Below are 22713 nucleotides of genomic sequence, written 5' to 3'. Positions count from 1 at the left end.
CTCATAACCACCCCGCTAAATAAGCTGCCTCCCAGGAGGAGGAAGGGAGGACTAGGGGAGAGGACAAGGTAAGTTTTGGTAAATTTATTAATGATAACTTGCAACATGTTATTGAGAAACCGAGGGCAGACCAGAGGGCATATCCCTAGCCTTGAGTGAGGCCGTTGGCAGCCCAGGGTGAGTTTTAGGCTCCAGGTCCCTGCACTTCCACTTACTACCCTCACCACTCTGAACCTCAGGCTTCTCATCTGTAAAAGGTGGACAATAATAGCAGTCTGTCCATCTCAGGTCTGTTGTGAGGGTCAAATGAAAACAGGGACATAAACAAACTTTAGAAGTTGGGAAGTTGTATAAAGGTGAGTGGAACACAAGGCTTGGGGGGCAGAGGGAGCTGTGGCCTCTTGTACCTTAGTTCCTAAAGGACCTTCATCCTGCGGCAGATCTGGCCCAAGGCCTGTGAGTCTCCACCCCATGTGTGTTTGTGAACATGCTGACACCTGTCATCTTAAACATACTTCTGACCCATTCATTCATTAAGAACCCTCTGGATCAGGTGTCAGGTCTGGATAGGCAGGGCAGGTGCTCTGTGTCTGTTTTAACCATGAAGGAACTAAAACTTGGGCAGTTAAGTGATTCCTCTAATGCTATGTAGCTAGGGAGAGGCAGAGGCAAAACTTGAATTGGTGTCAACCGATTCCACATACTTTTTCCAGCTAATTAAACTGGCTTCATGAAAATGGGTGGCTGCGGGGGCAAGTTTGGTAGCAGTAGTAGGTTAAAAAGAAATGTCCCCTATTTTGAAATTTTATCTAAAAGCATTCTTTCTCATATTCCTGGGGCTGGCTAAAAACAAACCCACCTTTGGGGGGGAGTAGCAGGAAAGGATTTATAGAAACAAAAGTCCTGGCACATATCACTCACCTGCCCTTCCACACCCTACGCCTGACAGCCAAGTCAAGGTGGGGGTATTCTGTGGGCTTCCATCCAAGTTCTCTTGGGGAACAGCATCTGGATACAGGCTAGACTGGGGCTTTTTTGAGGACAGGGCATGGGAATGTATGGAGGGTGTTGGACTCAGCTGCAGTGTCCCTCCTGGCTCCACACTTCCCCAGGGCCTGCGTGGGCATGGCTGACAGGCAGAACTCTGCAGAGAGCCAGCCCAAAGGGCATTGAAGTGACAGCCTTGAGCAGAAGCTGCTTCACTTGAAGATGTAAGTGCTGGTGTGAGGGTCTGTGTTTGTGTGTACGTGCATATGCATGCACAGCCCCTGGCTGAATAAATGATTCTGCATGAGAGTCACATGGGTGGTGGGTCTGCTATTTTGGGACTAGAGAATAAAGTTCCCTCAGACTCCCAGGCCCGTGGTTTCTCAGCCCTCTCTCCTGCTACCTAGAAACCATCCCCATCATCATCAGAAGCAGATGCATTCTCTCCAGGGCAAACAGGAAAATGTACAGAATCAAGAGGTCCAGGAGACTTTTCCCCCAGCTGACACCTGAGCAAAAGTATTTCCCCCAAGGTCAGTAGGGACTTGCACTGTCTTCAAGGTTAACAGCAGTTAAATTGTAAGCCCTTATATTCCTGTGGAATGAATTACCCTGCCACCATTCTCTGATGCTGCTGCCTAAGTTTTAAATGAAAAAGCTCTTGCCTGCATCATTCCGTCCCTTTAGGAAAATAGGTTTGTCCTTGAGCCGTCCCCACAGGGAAAGAGACAGACGGCCCACGCTGTGCCCATCGCCACTCTTAACAAGGAAGAGAGCCACGTGACCAGCCATTTGAGCCCCCTCCAGCCCTCTTTTGTCTTCTCCAATTGCTCCAAGCAACAGAACATTCTCCTGTTCCAAGAGGCGGAAAGAGGAGATGGGAGAAGGGAGTTTCAGGGCACACCTGGAACCGAAACATCTGTGCAGTGTGGGTGGTTTCTGCACCACAGATTGTGCATGAGGCAGTCTGCTTCTGTGTCTGCATATTTGCACCTGAGTACATATCTGTGGGTTCGGGTGTCATGGCAATGTTATGTGCAGTATGCATGTGTCTGTGACTATTTGTTTGAGAAGGCATACATCACCGTGTTGGTGTGTGTCCAAGTAGATCTGTGTGTGTGTGTGTGTGTGTGTGTGTGTGTCCATCCTAGATACACCCCCTGGCTGAATGAATGATTCTGCATGAGAATCACATGAGATCATGGATCTGCTATTGCCGGACAAGAGGTTAAAGGGAAGAATGACAAATGAAACTAGAACACTTGGGTGTGAACCACAACTTCATAACATAGTAGCTGAAAGACCTTGGACTGCTCACATACCTTTGTGGACCTCAGGGTCCTCATCTGTGAAATGGGGATAGTAACCCTGCCTCCACTGGGGAGCACTGTGAGGCTCAGACACTGTGTGCGAAAGCCTGGTGAGCGGCAGGACAAGAGGAGGCCTCACCACAATACAGGGGCCTAGAACAGGCCATAGAAGTCATTCCCAGTTCCTGCAGGGACATCTACCCCATGGTCTTCCCCTCACTGAACACCATGCACACCCAGGCTCTTTGTGAGAAGGAATAACCTCTGAAGGGCCCGGCTGCCACACCAGCAATGTTATAGCACATCATTTACGAGTAGCAGGAGAGATAAAGGAGAAATGGCCGACCCCACAGATACCTGACCTGTGCCCCAGCAGATACTAGCTATCAGCGTTCACTGGCACCTACTAAAACTTCCATATGGATAGCACTTCCTCATCACAAACTTGTGAGGCTGATACGAATGAGGTCACTTTACAGATGAGGAAACTTAAGTCAAGGGAGCGTAGCTAGCCATGCAGGTAGTAAGTGGCCACATCAGGATTGAGAGATGACCTTGACTCTGCCCCCCAGAGCCTACACCCTTTGCCAGGATGCCTAGGGGACCACTCGGTGCTAGGGACAGGTCTAAGGTCCTGGACCACCCTCTCCTCACCCCCAGCCTGTTGCCTGCCTTCACGGTCCCCACTGGATTTGGGTCCATGGCAGAATGCTACTCTGAGGTCCAAGACTGTCATCCCACCCTCTGCCTTCAGCTCAGAAAGCCAGGAAAGCCAGGTGCCCGTGATTATCTCTCCACGGGGACCTGGATGACTAGGGTGGGTAGCAGAACCAGCAAGTCTCACCTAAGTCTCCCAGCTGGGGAAACTAAGGCTCCTGGAGTGTGGGATATCATAATCCCAACCACTGGCAAAGGTACAAAATCTACATTTTTTTTTTTTTTTTTTGCCTCCTAAATAAATCAAGTGTGAATCAACTGAGCTGAAGAGAGGGAGCTGGGCTGAAGAAGCAGCAGAGGGGAGAAGAAGTGGGTTTCAGAATCACCCTGGGGAGAATCAGCAGGACCTAAGGCCAGCTGGTCCTAAGAGGTGAAGGAGAAGGGATATCAAAGATGGAAGAAAGGGGTACAAAGTGGCCAGGAATTGCTTCTAGCAGGACAACAGCGCCCTCTTCTGTCCAGCCTCAAGCAGCGCCACAGTCTCTCTTCCCTCCTGCCTGCCTTGCCACCATCCACTAAAGCACTCTGTAATGGGTGTGGGAACCTATCTGGTGCCAGGCTCACCTGCGGGCCTCCTTGTCCCCCCACCAGCTGTCAGCCCTGCGACATCTGAGCTTGCCCACGATACAGCACTGCACTCCCCCTCCCTGGGGCTCAGGGCCCTGAGGCTCAGTACGCACAGTTGTCTTTGCAGGCTGACTTCTCTCTGACTTGGTGACAGCTGCTGCCTCACCTGAATGTGGAGGAGGTGTTGGAGTTGCTAGGCAACCAAAGGCAACCTGTGGGGAAAGGCCATGGGACAGGCCCTGCTGGCTCAGTGTGGCTCTGTGACCTTACAAAGCCAGATCCACTGCCCCAGCACCAGCCTCAGACGTCTACACGGGATTGTTCTGGAAGAAGCATATGGTAGAACCCTCAAAGTCCTGCCTCCAGGAAGTACCCTGTCTAGTCTGGAAAGAGACCCCTGCACCACAGTCTCATATGTATCCATGTGCCAGCAGGCATTGCCACAGAGCTCAGGGGCAGCCCGGGTGGCTGTGAAAGAGGCTTCCCAGAGAAGATCCACTCCCATCTACGGCATGCCTACTGCAATATGCAATAGACGACATCCAGTATATTATTCTTCTCCTAAGTACCTTGAGGACAGGGATGTTTGGACCCACTCAGAGCAGAAGAAAGCAGAGAGCCAGTGGCAACAGCATGCCTAAGGCCACATAGCAAATCTGTTTGGCTCTGGGGGAAGGGGGAAAACAAGGGTCAGAAGATGGACTTGTAAGATGCCCTGGGACAGTGAGGAGCCAGCCTGATCCCTTGTGTCACATGCTGCAGGACCAAAGATGGCTAAGCTCCACAGAACATATAGTCAAATAGTGTTGTGCCCAGAAAGAAGTATAGCCCCTGCAGCATGACCAGGTGTGGTTCTAGGTGCTGTGGGGAACGCTGCGCAGGAAGACACACAATGCCCTGCAGCTTCCAAAGCATCCCCACATCTTCTCCTTCAGTCCTTACCAAAATCTCGAAGCATCGTTGGCAAACTGCACATTTTTATTTCTTTGTGTTTATTTCCTTCCTTGCTTTTTTTAAATACCCTGATTGAGATAAAATGCATACTATATTTAAAGCATGCAACTTGCTGAATTCCGACACGTGTACACACTTATGAAACCGTCACCCTGATAGAAAAAGAAGAATCACCATCACCCCCATGGAGCTCCCTCGAGAGCCTTTATCATCCTGCCCTCTCCTCCCTGCCCCCATTCCCAGGCAACTGATGACCTGCTTTTTGTCCTTCTAGATTTGTATTTTGCTAGAATTTTTGTATCATGGAAATTATTGTATATGTGTACCTGTTTTGATCTGGCTTCTCCAACTCAGCCAATTTTCCTATCATAGATGACAACACGGAGGCTTGAGGAGGTAATGTAGTAGTAGTTGGTGATCATAAAGTAGCATAGGCAAGGCAGGTGTCCTGGCCCTGAGCCTGGCACGCTGTCTGCATCCTATTCATTCATCACTCATCCATTCGTTCACCAGAGAGCCTGTGGAGTCACAGTGGCACACAAAACAGACATCGTCTCCGCCCTCGTGACTTTGCAATTACTCGTTCATTTATTCATTCATTCACCTGCTTAATGAGGAAATGCTCACCAAATAATCACTCTGAGTACACAGAATACATTGAACTCGGAGCTTTCCCACAACCCTGCTACCTATCAACCATCCTCCTATCTGCCACCTCAAACTAGACCCTGGGGTGCTACAGGTACTGAGGCGAACCCTGGTCTCCAGGACTATGTAAGGCAAGAGGAAAACCCTATAAGACAAGAAGAAATCCCCATCACCCCCACAGAGCTCCCTCGATGTCCTATTATCCTGGAAACTGGCAAAAGAACTTGGAAGCTCAGGCTGACCCCATGGACATGGATACTCCAAACCCGGTGCAAAAGGGTGATCTACAAAGGCAGCGTGAACTCAGCAGGGAATCAGGGGACTCCCCAAGTGGGGCTGCCAGAGTGGCCTCCTCGGACAATGTAGGACCTGGACAGTCCTCCATGGGAAGGAAAGATTGGGAGAGAGGAGAAGAAAAAGTTTACAAGAGGCAGAACAAAATAGGAACGAAGATGTGGAGGGCAGGTCAGGACAGAACAGATGGAGAGGATGGTGAGCTGAGAATTCTTCCTCCCAGCGGGGCATGGTGACACATGCCTATAGTCCCAGCAGCTCAGGAGGCTGAGGCAGGAGGATTGTGAGTTCAAAGCCAGCCTCAGCACCTGAGCGAGGCCCTAAACAACTCAGTGAGACCTGACTCTAAAATAAAATACAAAAAAAGGGCTGGGGATGTGGCTCAGTGGTTAAGCACCTCTGGGTTCAATCTCCTGTACCCACCCCCCAAAATGAATCCTTCCTCCAGTTCTTCACATGAAATGTGTTTTCTGCCCAGAAGTATGTTATATTAGTTTACATGTAGAGCAGATGGGAGAGAAGCATGGAGGGTAAATCTTTACATTTTAAAGTAATTCGCAATTTACAAAGCGCTTTTCAAAATAATTTGAAATTTGCAAAGTATCTATAAAGTGAAATGCCTTATTTATTTCTTAATATAATCTTTTAGTGACCATTTTTTACCCATTTCACAGATCAGAAAACTAAGGGTCATAAGTAATCCAGTGATTTACTCAAAAATATACAACTCTAAGTGGTGAAACAGAGCTTTCAGACAGGTCTTTTGTCCCCAGGTGTGGTTCTCTTTCCCCAGTGTCTACAGTGATCCACATTTACTAAAATAAGCAGGGTACACGGAGCCTCCTGTGCAGCTAACACTTCTCCAAGGCTCACCATGTGCAGAGCCAGGATTTGAACTCTGGCCAAATGGCTCTGTTCTCAGAGTTCTTCACCCTGCTTTCCAACCACCCTACCACTCACAGGGCATCCCATGGAAGGCCAGCACCCGGCATGCTCAGCAATGGGTATACCCTCCCCAGTCCACAACAGAGGAAGAAGAAGCTCAGTAACATTATGAAGCTTGCAAGGCCACACACTCCTAAGAGATAGAACAGGTAGGTGCTCCGTCTGCTGTGACTGACCAAGTCTCATCTCATTGCCCAACAGGTGACACCTGAACTAAAAAAAAAAAAAAAGGACACGGGACCAAGGAACACTGAGCTCCCAGGATTCTGTAGCCCTGGCCCGCAGCTCCCCACAAGGCCTCAGCTCCACACAGGGACACCCCCTGCACCAGGAGGCCATGTCAGGGTTCTGTCAGGACTCTGTAGCACGAGCGGTGTGATCCAGGGAAGGTCACCTGGCTCTGTGGCTTGATAGAAATAACATCTCCTAACCCCACACGATTATTGCCATCCAGAAAGATAAGGGAAGGTGGCGTCCGTGTGAAGAGACTGACAGCACTGTGTGCTGCAGATATCCTTGTCGCCTGTAAATGAAACTACCCAAGGCCATGACCACTCCGGCTTTCATCTCAGGCTTGGTCCCTCCCCCCTTCCACCCTCGCTCTGCTCTGCCTGGCTTCAGTGCTCTCCAGTTGAAACTGAAGCTGGCCTGGACTGGGGGAAGGAATGTCAGACGATATTCGTGGCTATCCAAGCCCACTGGGCATGCTCTCCTGACCCCGCCCCACACTCACACAGAATTATGTAGTCACTTCCCAGTGAAAATAACTAAAACAAAATCATTCTCCGTGACTACCTGGGACTCAAGCCAAAACATTCCAATGGCATGTTGGCTTCTAAAGTTCCTGTGATGTGGAGAAGTTGGCAAAAAAACATAGCTATAACACAATCATCCTCCACCGAGCATCTAACATATGTATCTAATGCACCCTCAAAATCACTCTAGAAGGTATATCCAGATGTGGGGCCCAAGGCACAGACAGCTTCTTTAGAGTGTACTATAGGGGACATGTTAGTCGGCGACCCCTCCTCCAGTCTGCATTCTCCCTTCTGAACAGAATCCCAACGGGGGCTCACGTATTCACTCCCAGGCTTCACCACTTGGTCCAAGAGATAGTGGAGGAGGTGATGAGAAATGGTAGACTTCCAGATATATTTTGAAGAACGTAAACAAAAGGGACTGGATGTTGGGGGTGAAAGAAAAGAGCTAAGGAGAATAAAAGTGGAAATGTTGGGTGAACTTCAAGTCTTCACACATACAAAATTGTCCTTTTTATTATCATGAAATAGTAACTTTCTCTTTTATTATGACTCCTCTCTGCCAACATATATAGTGACACTCCTTTGCTGGGAAAAGTTTGTCCCTGTCCTCTAGGGGCCCTCTTTGCAATTTCTAGTAGGTATTAGCATGTGTAAATTCAGGGGGTGCAAATTGATTTCAAGGGAAGACTGTCGCCAAAGCGACCTTCTCAAGCAAAAAATAAGTCATTGCTTAATCCATTGGTATATCTAACATCAATAATCAAGAGCCAGCTGTATCCTACCCTGGCCTGGAACCTAATGAATTTCTTCTTCTCCACAGCTCACAGCGGGCAGTGAGGACTGAGGGTCTTCATGCTGCTCCCCTGATCCCCCTAGAATGGATGTTTGTGGCTGGAAAGAAATGGAAGTTGCTCTGGTCAATTTTGATAACTCAGATGAAATCCAGGAAGAGCCAGGCTATGCTACAGACTTTGATCCATCCAATCCAAAAGGCCGCCCTGGGAGCAGCCCCTTTTCCAACTGGAAGATCCTCATCAATGATAGCACCAACCATGAGACCACCTTCTCCAAGCTCCCGGGAGACTATGCCGATCCCCCAGGGCCTGAGCCAGTCATCTGGAATGAAGGAAACCAGCGGGTGATCATTAATATCGCTGGGCTGAGGTTTGAGACCCAGCTCCGAACCCTCAATCAGTTCCCAGAGACCCTCCTGGGAGACCGGGAGAAAAGGATGCAGTTCTTTGATTCTATGAGAAATGAGTATTTCTTTGACCGGAACCGGCCAAGTTTTGATGGAATCCTGTATTATTACCAATCTGGTGGGAAAATCCGGCGGCCAGCCAATGTCCCTATTGACGTCTTTGCTGATGAGATCTCCTTCTATGAGCTGGGCAGCGAGGCCATGGACCAGTTCCGGGAGGACGAAGGCTTCATCAAAGACCCTGAAACACCGCTCCCCACCAATGAATTCCACCGGCAGTTCTGGCTCCTCTTTGAGTACCCTGAGAGCTCCAGTGCGGCCCGTGGGGTGGCCGTGGTCTCAGTGTTGGTCGTGGTCATCTCCATCACCATCTTCTGCCTGGAGACACTACCGGAGTTCCGGGAGGACAGGGAGCTGAAGGTGGTCAGGGACCCCAGACTCCATGCAAACAAGACAGACCTCTCCCAGACCATGTTCTCTGACCCTTTCTTCATGGTGGAGTCCACCTGCATCATGTGGTTCACCTTCGAGTTGGTGCTTCGGTTCGTGGTCTGCCCCAGCAAGACGGACTTCTTCAGGAACATCATGAACATCATCGACATCATCTCCATCATCCCCTATTTTGCAACTCTCATCACAGAGTTGGTCCAGGAGACAGAGCCAAGCAACCAGCAAAACATGTCCCTGGCCATCCTGAGGATCATCCGCCTGGTGAGGGTCTTCCGCATCTTCAAGCTCTCCCGCCACTCCAAGGGGCTGCAGATCCTGGGGCAAACGCTGAAGGCTTCCATGCGGGAGCTGGGGCTGCTCATCTTCTTCCTCTTTATTGGGGTCATCCTTTTCTCCAGTGCGGTCTACTTTGCCGAGGTGGATGAGCCAGAGTCCCATTTCTCCAGCATTCCTGATGGCTTCTGGTGGGCGGTGGTCACCATGACAACTGTAGGCTATGGAGACATGTGCCCAACTACCCCAGGGGGAAAAATTGTGGGCACTCTGTGTGCCATTGCCGGGGTCCTCACCATTGCCCTCCCTGTGCCTGTCATCGTCTCCAACTTCAACTACTTCTACCACCGAGAGACTGAGAATGAAGAGAAGCAAAACATCCCAGGAGAGATTGACAAAATCCTCAATAGTGTGGGCTCAAGAACAGGCAGCACCAACTCTCTTAATAAGACCAATGGTGGCTGCTCCTCAGAGAAGTCCGGGAAGTGATCAGTCCAGGGTCTCCTGAGTCCCAGAGTTGCTTTCTCTCGCTCTCTGTCCTCTCACCCTCTGTTTTTCCAAAGACCAAAGTGTATCTTTTGTGACCAACAGGCCATCTCTGGCTGCATACTGCTTTAATAAATCCATACTTCTGCTGTATTTCCTAAACTGTTTCTTCTCAGCTTATTATAAACCTTTCAGGGCCTTTCCTCTGAAGTAGTTTGGAGTGTTGACATCACCTGGGAGCATGAAAAACCAGAATCCAGGATGCCCAGACCTACTGAACCACAATCTACACTTTTAACAAGATCCCAGTTTATTTATTTGCACATTAAAGACTCAGAAGTACTGGGTTTTGTTTTCCTCAGAAGAAGCATATTAAGAGGCCAGAGTTGCTATCAGCAATAAGAACTGAGACTTGAGTTGTTTAATAATAATAATTAATGACAATCCCTTATACTTACACAGCATTGCATAAATTTTCCATAGCCCATTCACCAACACATGTCACTGCATCTCAATATGACCAGGGCAATGGATTTGATGGTTATTCCCACACTGCGGATAAACCAATCAGAGATCAGCAACTTACAACTAAGCTCCTGTCATTCAGAAGCAATGACAGTCAATGCTGTCAAATGTCACACCTATGAATCTACTGTTCTTTCCACTAATGAAGAGGGTGTGATAGAATTGAGGGGAGGGTGAGAGGAGTTGGAGAGGTCTGACTTTCAAAACTCTGGACAGGGACATTCTTCCCTCCGGGGCCTGGGACTTAAGCACAACCTGGGGAAGCAGGACCTGTCTGGGTCTCTTACTCCTCATCCCCTTCCTTGGACAGTGAACAAGAAGCATCCCTATGTCCTTTTTTTTAAGCGGGGGTGGGTAACCAGGGATTGAACCCTGGGGCACTCGACCACTGAGCCATGTCCCCAGTCCTAGTTTGTATTTTGTTCAGAGACAGGGTCTCCCTGAGTTGCTTAGCACCTCACTTTTGCTGAGGCTGGCTTTGAACTCACAATTCTCCTGCCTCAGCCTCTCAAGCCACTGAGATTACAGGCATGTGCCACTGCACCCACCTCATCCCTCTATCCTTTTTACCTGGTCATCTCCATGGGTCAACACAAAGACCGTGGATCCTAAGTGTGAGAAGGTGAGGCCCAGAAGACGGCTCCAGGAAAATAGGAACCTAACCGCCTCGCAGTTCAGTTCCCACCGAGTCTGCAGGAATTGGCCAAGTAGCCTAAGAGGCAGCTGGGGAGGGAAGAGCAGGCCCTGAGATATGTACCCAGAGGCCAGGTTTACAAAGGAGGTATGGTTGTGGCAGGCTGACCAGAGGAAGGGCCCTCCTGGGAGAGGAGATGATCAGCCCACCAAGCTCCCAAGATGAGGGAGTGGAACTGGGAGTCCCCAAAGGACAGGGAGGGAAGCCTCCACTCTGACCCTCCCCACCCATCTCTCACGTAAGGGGGCCCTGTGTCTCCCTCACCAATCCCACACCACCCTACACCAGAAAGGTAAGTCAACACCAGCACGATGCCCATGGCCCATAGGTCACTACATAGCTCTGGCCTACAACCACATCAGGGTTCTCCAGAGAAACAGAATCAATAGGATGTGTGTGTGTGTGTGTGTGTGTGTGTGTTTATATGAATATAAAAATTTATATATAAACTTAGCTATACAAGGATTTATGTGTAAAGTATCCCCCCTTATTTGCAGGGGATACGTTCCAAGACCCCCCCAGAGAATGCCTAAAAACTGCAGATACTGCCACACCCAATATATACCATGCTTTTTCCTACACACACATACTTATGATAAAGTGTAATTCATAAATTAGGCACAGTAAGAGATTAACAATAATAAAATAGGACAATTGAAGAATATTCTATAATGTTATTAAAAACTTATAAAGTTATTAAAAATTTATGAATTGTGAGGTGGAGCTGTAACTCAGTGGCAACGCCTTTGCCTGGCATGTGAAAGGCCCTGAGTTCAAACCCCAGTATCATATTTAAAAAAAAAAAAAAAAAAACAACTTATGATTGTTTATTTCTGGAATTTTCCATTTCATATTTTCAGACTGTGGTGGACTAGGAGATTAACTGAAACTGCAGAAAGCAAAACCACACACCAGACGGGACTACTCTGTAAACATACATACCTGCACACACACACACACACACACACACACATACACACATAAGGAACTGGCTCATGCAATTATGGAGCCAGGCAAGTCCTGAGCTCTGCAGAATTAAGTAGCAAGTTGGAGACTCAGGAGAGCTGCCGGTATGGTTCCTGTCTTAAGGCCAGCAGGCTCAAAGCCTAGGTAGATCTAATGTTTCAAGTTCAAAAGGAAGGGGCGGGGCGGGCGGGGGGGGGGGGAGTCCCACTACCAACTCAGGAGGGAAGGATTTGTCAGTAGCCAGGCTCAGAAGACCCTACCTCTGGGGGAGAGGAGCTGGGCCTGAGGATTGCACTCTGTGAGTGGATATTTACAGAGCTCCTCCTGTGTGGCAGATACTTCTCAGCCACTGTAGGAGGACGCCCAAAGGACAAAGGTTCTCTTAATTTTCATAGTAAAAATAAGCAAACAACATCAGAGAAACAAGAGCCCTTTCTGAGCGTGGTTCATTTTGCAAAGGGCTTCCAAGTCTCATGTTTTCTTTTCCTCCACTTCATGCCTCTGTCTTTGCAAAAAAAAAAAAAAAAAATTGTGTAAGTCAGGACTAACAGTTGTGTTTATTCATCATTTTCTTTAAAAAGTGCTTTATAAACCATGGAAGCATTTTTGAAAACTTAAGGGTTTTTGAGTGGAAACCCCTCTAGACTTGGAATCAAAGGACCTGGCTGAGTTCTTTCTAATTATATGACTTTGGCCTCAATGAACCTCAGTTTCCTTAAGTGGAAAATGGAGATTTAAAAAAGAAAAAAAAAAAAAAAAGCCCTACCTCAGAGCACACATGGCAATGTTCTCACCCCTCCCACTCCAGAAGAAGCTGGCCCCCAAGGCCTCCCAGTTGTCCTCCCTCACCCAATCTTGCCTCTCAGGGCCTTCACGGGCCTCCAAAGTAGCCGCTTAGGACTGGCCCTCGCTGAGGCAGGTCCCTAGTGACTTCCTGTTTCTCTGCTTCTTACCCTCTACCTCTTGACCTTACTCGGTGATAGAGGATTGCCAAAAGCAGTGCATGGCCATCAAGCACCTCACAATAGAATTTATTATTCTTCTTTAAATGCTTTCCTTTTGGACAAACTAACACTGCCCACATGAGTCAAGGACTTGCCTTTGCAATCCTAGTCAGACCTTGATAACTCTAGAAGGTAGGTGTTGTTTTCACGTAATTAACAGATATGGAAACCTAAGCTTCAAAAAGTGAAGACAAGCTGGGCGCAATGGCACACGCCTATAATCCCAGTGGCTCGGGAGGCTGAGGCAGGAGGGTCACAAGTTCAAAGCCAGCCTCAGCAATTTAGTGAGGCCCTCAGCAATTTATCAAGACCCTGTCTTAAAATTTAAAAATAAAAAGGGCTGGGGTCACTCTAAGCACCCCCAATGAAGGGAGCACAAAATGGGTACAATCAGATGCAGACAGCACCCTAATTGCCCCATCTGCCCACCTTCTTGGTCAAGAACCTAACACTTATCTTGTTACCCTCAAGTCTTTGTCACTCAAAGCCTAACTCAAAATACCATAATCTAGGCTAGCATCCCTTCCTGAGATTCGGGGACATCAGGGAGGCGGGATTGAGGCCCCGCCACTGCCCCGGCCTCTCCTGATCCACATCTGTACTGAGACCACTTAGAGCAGCTCAGCCACTTGACTGCATAAGAAGGCCCCGCAGGACCTCTGGGAGTATCACCTAACACAGGCCCAGTGTGGCCTGGCACAGTGGACACGTCCCCACCCCTCCCAACCACCTCACACACAGAGCTTCGCTGCCCTGCTCATAGGCGGGTTAGCAGCTGCCCCCTGATGGGCTGGCCACCCCTCACCCAGTTCCTTCCCTACAACTAGTTCAGACACTCAGTGAGGAGACACACGCTGGTGCAGGGATGTGTCAGGCAGGACACTCTGTGGCAGGTGGCTAGAACCCAACTCAAACTGAACCAGAAGAGAGGATTGTGTGGACTCATGTGACTGAGAAATGCAGGAGGTGGATGATGTGGGGCAGCTCTGTCTGCAAACACACTCCACCTTCAGAGCTCTTGTCACCTCTGTCCCACACTTGTCTCAGCTGCACAGCCCCTGGGCCCTTGAGGAAAGCCTTCTCCATGGGGCAGGGAGAATGACAACCTGTTCACAGCCTTATGACCACCTAACCAAAAGGGAAGAAATAGAAATATATATATACATATAATCACACATAAGTAAACACACACATATAACAGCCTTTCTATTTTATCTATAATTCCAAGCAAAAATGTCAATTTCAAAAGCCAGCCATTCTTGTCTTAGTCTACTGCTGTATACAGAGTGTCTATCACAGCACTTAGTAAGTGTTCACTAAAAATCTGTTGAAAATTAATGAATTGTCCCTTGAAATTCCCATTCCCAATTATACTACAGAGACCAAACTAAGCCACGCTAGAGGCCTGGTGAGATTTCTTCCTATCCACATGTACTATAACCTAAATCCTAGACCCACAGGCTGAAGCCTGACACCCTTCAAAGCAAGGGAGATGCAGGTGACCCTTGGAGTACTTATGAGCTGCTTGGGGTGCAGCTGGGACAGGAGCACAGGGAGGCCTGGCCCAGAGCCCCAGCATACTCCCAGCCAGCAGGAGCAGCCCGGTTTCCCTGAACAGAATCGCACGACCCTCGGTATGAAGCTGACTCACGGAAACCATTATTTGGTACACATATGCTTTCCCAAACTGTAAGCCAACATCTAATTTTGGAGATTTCACATTAAAAAAAAAAAATTAACAGAATAGATTAAATAAGGGCAGCAAAATCTTGATAATTTTTGAATCCAGGTAGTGGGTCTATGGGGGCTCATTTTACTATTCTATTTTTATGTCTGAAAATTTTTCATAATAGAAAAAATTTTTAAAAAAACATATTTCTAACTTCCATTGGGAAACTGGAAGATGTGCCTGCCTAGGTGGCCAGAGCAGTAGGGGTTGCTCTGCAGGTCACTACCTCTCTACTCTCCCTCTTGCGACCCTGACCCATCTGCCAATTCCAGAGGGGTCAACATCTGGATAGGTGTGACCAGGTGTGACAAACCATCCAGGGAGGTTAGATTTGTGTGACTGAAGCCAGGACATGCATCTCGGAGGACCATGGATCCTGTATTTGCAGCATTGGTGTATTGGATGAGTTACTGAGATCAGGTCTGCTACTTTCTTCTCTCAAACATCTATCTGAGTAGTGAGGAGGGGGTTTTTGTAAGGGAGGAGGAAGCAGCAACAGCCCCATGGGGTGTCCCTCTCCTGCTCAGGGAATAGCTTCCCACAACAGCTGCTCTGAGCCGGGCACGGTGGCACACACCTGTAATCCCAGCAGCTCTGGAGGCTGAGGCAGAGAGATTGCGAGTTCAAAGCCAGCCTCAGCAAAAGCAGGGCACTAAGCAACTCAGTGAGACCCTGTCTCTCAATAAAATACAAAATAAGGCCGGGGATGTGGCTCAGTGGTCAGGTGCTCCTGAGTTCAATCCCTGGTACCTCCCCCCCCCCCCACACACACACACAAAAAAAAGACAGCTGGTCTGAACAGGAAATCTGAATCCCCTCCCACACACCCTGGCTCTGTCCCCAGCCCAGGCACCCTGGTCAGCCCCTCTCCACCTCAGCAGCTCCCAGATGAAGCAGTTGGATCCTGCTGCCTCCTGGGAAAGAGTTAGTCCCTCTCACCAGGAGCAGGATGGCCTCCCAGCCCAGTCCCAGGAACCCATGCCCTGAGCTTCTCCCTCCTTACGGGGGCCTGGGGATGGGGAAGGGAAGGAGACATCCAAGGTGTCCCTGCCCTACTAGCAGCTGATTTCAGCCTCCTAACAAATAAAACACACCCCGCCTGCCCCAGGAGTGCAGTGCTCCAAAGGCCCTTTGAAGTAAGAGGAAGAAAGAGGGCCTGGTCTCCCCAGGGGCCAATGTGCTTGCTCCCTGGGACACATCCTTAGAGACACAAGACCCGCTTGCCCTCAGACACAGAGATGAAAAGGAACCGGGGGTGGCTGGGAGCCGGGGAGATGAGAAAAAGGAAGATCAGACAAACTTTTGTTATCACATCTCAGGGGAAGTGGAGGTAAAAGGCTGTCTGAGAAATGTCACGAGATAATGAATGCTATTTCACCCCCATGGCTGAGGTGTCAGTGAGATGCTTGGGGAGAAGCAGCCATCCTCCTTAGGAATGAATCCTGGGTGGATCTTGTGCTCCTCTGAACCACAGGGGGCCCATGGCTGAGCGCCCCACCCCCACACTGACAAACACACCCCATGTCCCTCCCTCATGTACCCTACTGTACCATTGTTGATGGAAATATTAACTATGAATAATGAATAACAAATAGCACCAGGTTCCCAGGATGATTTTGAGAATTAAACAGGATAATAAGTGAGGTTCCTCAACAAACTGTAAAAGATGCTACGCGAAGCAGGACAGAGGAAGAAAGTGACTTGACCTCTTCTTACATGGTAGATCCAAGATCCTAAACCTGTGTAAGGTGGATAGAGCCTGGGATGAAAACCCACCAGTGGCTTGGAAATCCTTCAGGGGCCGTGCCCTTTGACTGTTACCACCCCAGGATACTGTCAGGTCTACTACAGAGGCTCAGCAAATGAAAGGAGAAAAGGAGGAAGAGAGTGAACAGAGGCATAAGAGGGCCCAGGCTGAGGGAACCTGGCCTCCCCCACACCTCCCAAATTGGTATTCATTATGAGCCATCTACCTGCAGAGTTTAGGCTGAAGTGACTTCTTGGCACACAAATTTTCTGTGGCGGCCCTGGATTCTCTGTTTTTTTTCTGAGATTCCAAGCAGGAAAAGATAACTCACACTCCCTGTGTGTCCAGTGACTAATTTTCCAAGGGGTGTAAATGGCACCTTCACTATTTCCTCAAACATTCATCAAGTTCCTGCTATGGTCAAACGCCCGCCCAATTGTCTCTGGAGTGACAGAGCCCAGAGGCATGTCTCTGCTGTGCTCTTGATGAATGCAAATTGGCTTTACAGAAGGGCAGGAAACCCAGACCTCACTGGGGGTGGGCCAGAGGCCTGTGCCTAAGCACAACCCCTTCCCCTTCCTGATCCTCCCCACCAGGAGTTATCAGCAAGCCAGCCAACCTCCTGCTCCTTGCCTGCCCGCTCAACAGGGAAACTGGCCTTGCCTGGGCCTGTCCTCTGGCCCAAGAGGACAAGCAGCAAAAGTGTAAGGAAAGGAGCTGGTTTTCTGCCCCCATGTTCTGCTCAGAAGAAACATGGTCACTTTCACTGGAGAAGACCCTGAAGCCCAGGAGGGAAGTCAGTTCAGTGTTGGGCACAAATGCAAGTCAGGGAAGGAGTTCTGTTGGCAGAGACAAGGGAGAAAGATGCTCCCTGGTTGTCCTGGAGAATAAAATGCCAAGACGTGTGAATGGGAAAGGGAAAGCCCCACTGCATTTCCCAGAGATTCACTGGAGAGTGTGGACTTTGCTACATGGGGGCAGAGAAAGAGGCTAGGCCCTGTGTAGCTTCTCTTCTTTGGAATCACAGAGAAAGAGTGAGAAGAGAAGGTCTCTGGCCAGGGCCCCCTGGAGTCAACAATGTTGAAAACGGAAGGGCTTTTATAAAAGTTTCAACGAGTAGAAAGAGCAAAGACTACCACCTTCTCTTTGAAGCCAGATGGAGGAGGACAAAAAACTATGACCAAAAATGATTTCCTGGAGAGGAAAGATGTGTCCAGATGTCTTGAAGTTTCTTATAATCTGTTTTCAAGCATCATCTATAAATGAAATGCTCAAATAACTATTGTAATGACAGGTGGGTGATTTTTTTTAATAAAATATGGAATGTTTTATTTGCTAAGGAGGCACAAGCAGGAGACACCGTTGAGTCTGTAGAGGCAGCGTGTTGAAGGAAGGAGACTCGTAAGGCTTTACTTGCCTTATATTGAAGGACTAGGTTCAGACTCCAGCCTTGCCGTGTGACCGCAATCAAGTTACATAAATTCTCTGAGACTCATGCTTTCAGCTGTGTTGGGATTCATTATGCATATCTATTTGAGTTGTCAAGAAAATTAAATGAGCCATTTGGATCTGAAATGGCCTTAAAAGGCCCATATATAAAAGGCTTGGTCCTCAGGTTAGCACAATTGAGAGTTGATGGAAACTTAGGAGGTGGGGCTTACTGGAGGGTTTAGGTCACTGGAAATGTGCTTACAAAGGGGACAGCAGGATACCCATCTCCTCCTCTCTCTCTTTCTCACCTGGCCAAGAGGTAAACGGGCTTCCTCTACCATAGGCTCTCACCGGTACATACTGTGCTGCCACAGGCCCGAAAGCAATGGGGCAAATCTTTTATGGACTGAACCTGCCAAAACGGTGAGCCAGAATATACATTTTCCCATTTTAAATTGGTTGTCTGTGGTATTTTGTTATAGTAACAAAAAGCTGACTAGCACAGATGTCAAATACAAACCCCCTTTCATAGAATGGGCACTAACTAGTAGTTTTCCCACATTTGGAATCTCAGAAAAGGGTTCAAAGTGTAAGCAGACTCCCCATTGCACTTGACCTCAGGGTAGGGTAGTACTAGCATCATATCTGAGCATGCCCACTGAGCTCCCACCGCTGTGAGCCCCTTAGGACAGTATCTAATTTCCTCCATGAAGCAGAAATGTCTACCTCCAAGCTCCCCTGAAACACTTCTGTCATTCTCACAATTCCCTCCTAGGACAGCATTAACCACAGCCATCATTAATCCTATGGGGTTTAGACAACAATCCCACAGTCACTCTTATCTCACGGGAAACTCGCAATAACCCTGCACCTCACTCAAGAAGCTTTGGGTATTTGCCCTAGTTCAGAGTTGATAAAACCATTCTAGAGAGCCCAGTGACTGCCCATCTCTCCCGGTGGCCTGCCCTGACACCACAGCTGCCTCCCCTGAGGTCTGGCCAAGCACAGCTTACATACCATGCTCTCACCGAAAATGGGGGCAGGGCAGAAGAGGGAGATATCGGTCTTCCCTAGGGACCCATGTTTGCTCTGCACCTGCTGAAGGTGTTGGTGTCAGTCGGCCAGGGGTGCTATAACAGGGGCCACAAGATAGGGTCCAGGGGGAGGCAGGGCTTAATGAACAGAATGTTCTGTCTCTTTGTTCGGAGGGCCACAAGGCCAAGATCAAGTGGCCAGCAAGGTTGCTTTCTTGTCCTATAGAAGACCTCTTCTTTCTTCATATCTTCACATGGTCTTGCCTCTTTATGTGTCTGTGTCATATATATATACTAGGAATTGAAACCAGGGTGCTATATCACTGAGCCATACTCCCAGGCCTTTTTATTTTGAGACTTGATCTTGCTAAACTGCCTAGTCTGGTCTCAAACTTGAGATCCTCCTGCCTCAGACTTTTGGATAGCTAAGATCATAGGCGTGTGCCACCACACACACAAATTTCCACTTTTTGAAGGACACCAAACATATTGGATTAGGGCCCACCCTAATGACCTCCTTTTAACTTGGTCACCTCTGTGAAGACCTTGCCTCCAAAGGAGATCAGATTCTGAGAGAGGAGGTTAGGATTCCAACATACCTTTTTATAGATGGGGAGGTACACAAATCATCTTTCCTTTACAAATGAAAAAAAAAAAATGGTTCAGAGAGGTTAAATGACATATGCACAGTCACACAGCTAGGAAAAGCAGCAGTCCCTGGCCCTGATTCCAGAGCCTATGTGGGCACCCACAACATCATATTCCCTGGCTCAGCAACTAGAATCCATAGAGCCCATCACCAGCCATGGAACAGAGGGCTCCCCACCACAGAGGACAGGATGCAGAGTGGGAGAAAGGATCCCAAGCAGCAAACCTGACCTCCCCTGCCTTCTCTCCGCTGCCTTCCAAGCTTCCAGGGGTGAGGAGAGAGGGAAGGATGTGACAGGTAGAGTGGGTGGGAAGGAGGGAGAGGCGGTGGGAAGGGTGCCAGCCGCTTTGCAAGTCCCCAGAGGGAGGGGCCCCTTCCCCTCCTGTCTCCTGTCAAAGAGGCTGGTTGGTCTCAATCAAGCGAGCACCAGGTAGGTGCTGGAAACAGCTCCCACTAGTGATTTATAAAATTTAAATGCTTCCATTCAACTCTTGAGTGATGTTTTCGTGTTTCTTAATGCCCCCCATTCCTGCCCCACAGGTCCTTTCCCTCAGGAAAGGACCCCTGAATTCAAGAACTCAGCCCCTGCCAGTCACCCCATCCCCACCACACTCACCCTCCCCCAACCCCAGGGCCTTGGCCTTCCCCCTGGCCCCTGTTGCTTCAGGGCACGTATTGGACAAATGGGCCCATCTCCAAAAAGGACTCGGCTGGAACCCGAGAGTAAGTCTGCCACCCTGGGAGACAGGAAGTGTCTTTTACATTGGCATCTTGTTTAAATCTTCAATTGATTCTTGATGCTTTGGATCAGTGGACTGCTTTGAATTCCAAGTCCAGAACTAGAACTAGGACAGGCAGCCTGGCCAGACACCAGTGTGGCAGGAGGCCCACTGAAGACATCAGACCTCCCTGTCTAAGGAACCTTGTCCCCTACAGCATATCTACCTCCCCCTCAGCCTGTTGAAAATAACTACCGACCCTGTGGGAAAAGTTCGCGTCTCCTTTGCCCCCAGAGGCTTCACAGCCTTAGATGGTTATTCTAACTCTGTGGGCCTCAGTTTCCCCATTTGTTAACAGCAACAATCCAGACCCCAAGATGATTGCATGAATTAAGCGGCGTACTATGAAAGACCCCTTAGCAAACTGTAAGAAGTGCTGCACAGAGAAGACAGAGGCAGACAATCACCTGATCCCTTAGACAGTTGCATGCTCAGTAACAACCTGGGAAACCCTAGAATGAAACCTGAACGTTGGGAACCCTTCAAGGGCCACACTGTATTCTTTGACTCCTAGTACAGTACCTAGTACATAATAAATACTTAACAAATATTTCTGACATGAAAGAACGAAAGGAGGAGGCAAAAGAGAGTTCATAGTTCATACAGCCAGGCCCAGTGGCACACACCTATAATCCCAGCAGTTTGGGAGGCTGAGGAAGAAGGATCTCCAGTTCAAAGCCAGCAAAAGCGAGGCCCTAAGCAGCTCAGTAAGACCCTGTCTCTAAATAAAATACAAAAAAGGCCTGGGGATGTGGTTCAGTTGTTAAGTGCCCCTGAGTTCAATTCCCAGCATTGAAAAAAGAAAGAGAGAAAGAGAGAGAGCTCATACAAAGATCAGCTCATGCAGCCAGTGCTACTGTCACCTCAAGGCTTGACAAGCAGGAGGGGGCCTCCCAAACCCATGGACTGAGGGAGACAGTTCTTTTTTGGCTGCTGGCTGGAGGTCACCCTCAGTTCCTGCCCCATGTACCTCTCCATAGGTCAGCTCACAGCCCGGCACAAAGAAATGGAGCTGTGAGTCTTTGCACATGAAAACATAAGTTTCCCCATGCAGGGTCAATCCCTGGGCCACCCATCCCAGTTTTCTGTCACCAAGGCTATAGGGAGGTGCAGTTGTCCCCTTTGTTCCCAACCTCTGAAATGTTGAATGCCTCCCAGCTTGCATAAGCTCCTATCATAATAATTTCACCCCTGATTCCTTTGTGTAAAACACTCTCACTTCACCATCTTATTGATTTCTTATGAGTACACTCTGAATGTAGTTCTTTGTGTGTTTCAATTTAATAACTGGTGAAAGTGAGGCCCAGAAAGGTCAAGGTCACATCGCCTAATAAGTGACAGGGCTGGCGTTGAACCTAGTCTGACCTTCTCACGGGTATCTGAACTTCACAACTGGTTTCTCCATCTGAACAGTACCGTCTCCATGTGAAACAAGTTCTACACAATTACTACCTACAGTGAGCACAGAGCATCTCTAAAACAGTGTCAAGACAGCGTCGTCCTCCCCAGGCTCCTGGCTTTGGTGACCAGAAGGTCCCTGCCCATCTGGAAGCAAGTGAACCCCCAAGGTGGGCTGATATTTCAAGGAAACTCTCTGGTTTCCAGAGGGTTCCTTTCCTCCTCATCTCAACCCTTATGGAGTCCTCTTCCTGATCAACATCTAAAAGCCAAATATTCTCCCTCCCATTGTAGAAACAATTCTCAGTAAAAAAAAAAAAAAAAATTGGAGCGGCAAGGTGGGGCAGCAGATAGGGTTTGAGGGGGAGGAGCATCTGGCTTTGACGGCTTAGCTTTGGTCCTCAGCACTCTGAGCTTTTGAAAGGAGTCCATTCTGCCGTGGTTTGGAAGAGTGCCGATGCCAGAGCTAACAGGTGGAATTCTAAAGAACTTGACCTGAAGCAGCCACAGAGAGCGGTCACACCCTGAAGATGAGGACGAGGTGTGATCTGAAGGGAATGGGTTCTTAAGAGTCTGTTGTCCCAGGAGGAGGGAGTTGGGCAAATGGAGGCAGAGCCCCTGTCTCTACTTGAACCTCCATCTCTCGGATGTGGATCTCAAGGAGGGATCCTCAACAGGAACTTGGTGACAAAGGGCAATGAGATGTGGTAGTCTAAATAATGGTCCCTCAAAGCTGCCAGGACCCTAATCCTTTGACTGGCTTACCTTACCCTTTGCAAAACTTTCTCTTTTGCAAAGAGACTTTGCCGATGTGGTGAAGCTGAGGACTTGAGATGAGGAGATTAGCATGGCGGGCCCCATGGAATCACCAGGGAACTCACAAGAGGGAGGCTGGAGGGCAGAGTCAGAAGATGCCACCACAGAAGCAGAGGTGGAAACGAAGGAGCAAAAGGCCACCGAATGCAGGTCACCTATAAAAACCAAAAAAGGCACTCCTCCCCCTGAGGCCTCCATAAGGTGCGCAGCCTGGCTCACACCTGAAGTTTAGCTCACACCTGAAGTTTGGCCCTCGCAGACTGATTTTACACCTCCAACCTCCAGAACCATAGGATGATAAATATAAATTGTTCTAAGCCACCGAATTTGTGATAATTTGTTTGTTAC

General features: G+C 48.8%; 1 protein-coding gene across 1 annotated transcript; it reads left to right on the top strand.

Moving 5' to 3' along the window:
* Positions 1–8060: 8060 nt before the first annotated feature.
* On the top strand, positions 8061–9596 carry Kcna10 (potassium voltage-gated channel subfamily A member 10). Its single transcript, XM_027922059.2, has one exon. It carries the CDS (start codon positions 8061–8063, stop codon positions 9594–9596), a length of 1536 nt encoding a protein of 511 aa, XP_027777860.2.
* Positions 9597–22713: the final 13117 nt, after the last annotated feature.

This window comes from Marmota flaviventris, chromosome 10 (assembly GCF_047511675.1).
Source record: "Marmota flaviventris isolate mMarFla1 chromosome 10, mMarFla1.hap1, whole genome shotgun sequence".
NCBI classification, from domain to species: Eukaryota; Metazoa; Chordata; class Mammalia; order Rodentia; family Sciuridae; genus Marmota; species Marmota flaviventris.
The sequence above is the reverse complement of the archived record's forward strand: the minus strand, read 5'-3'. Positions and strand labels throughout refer to the sequence as shown.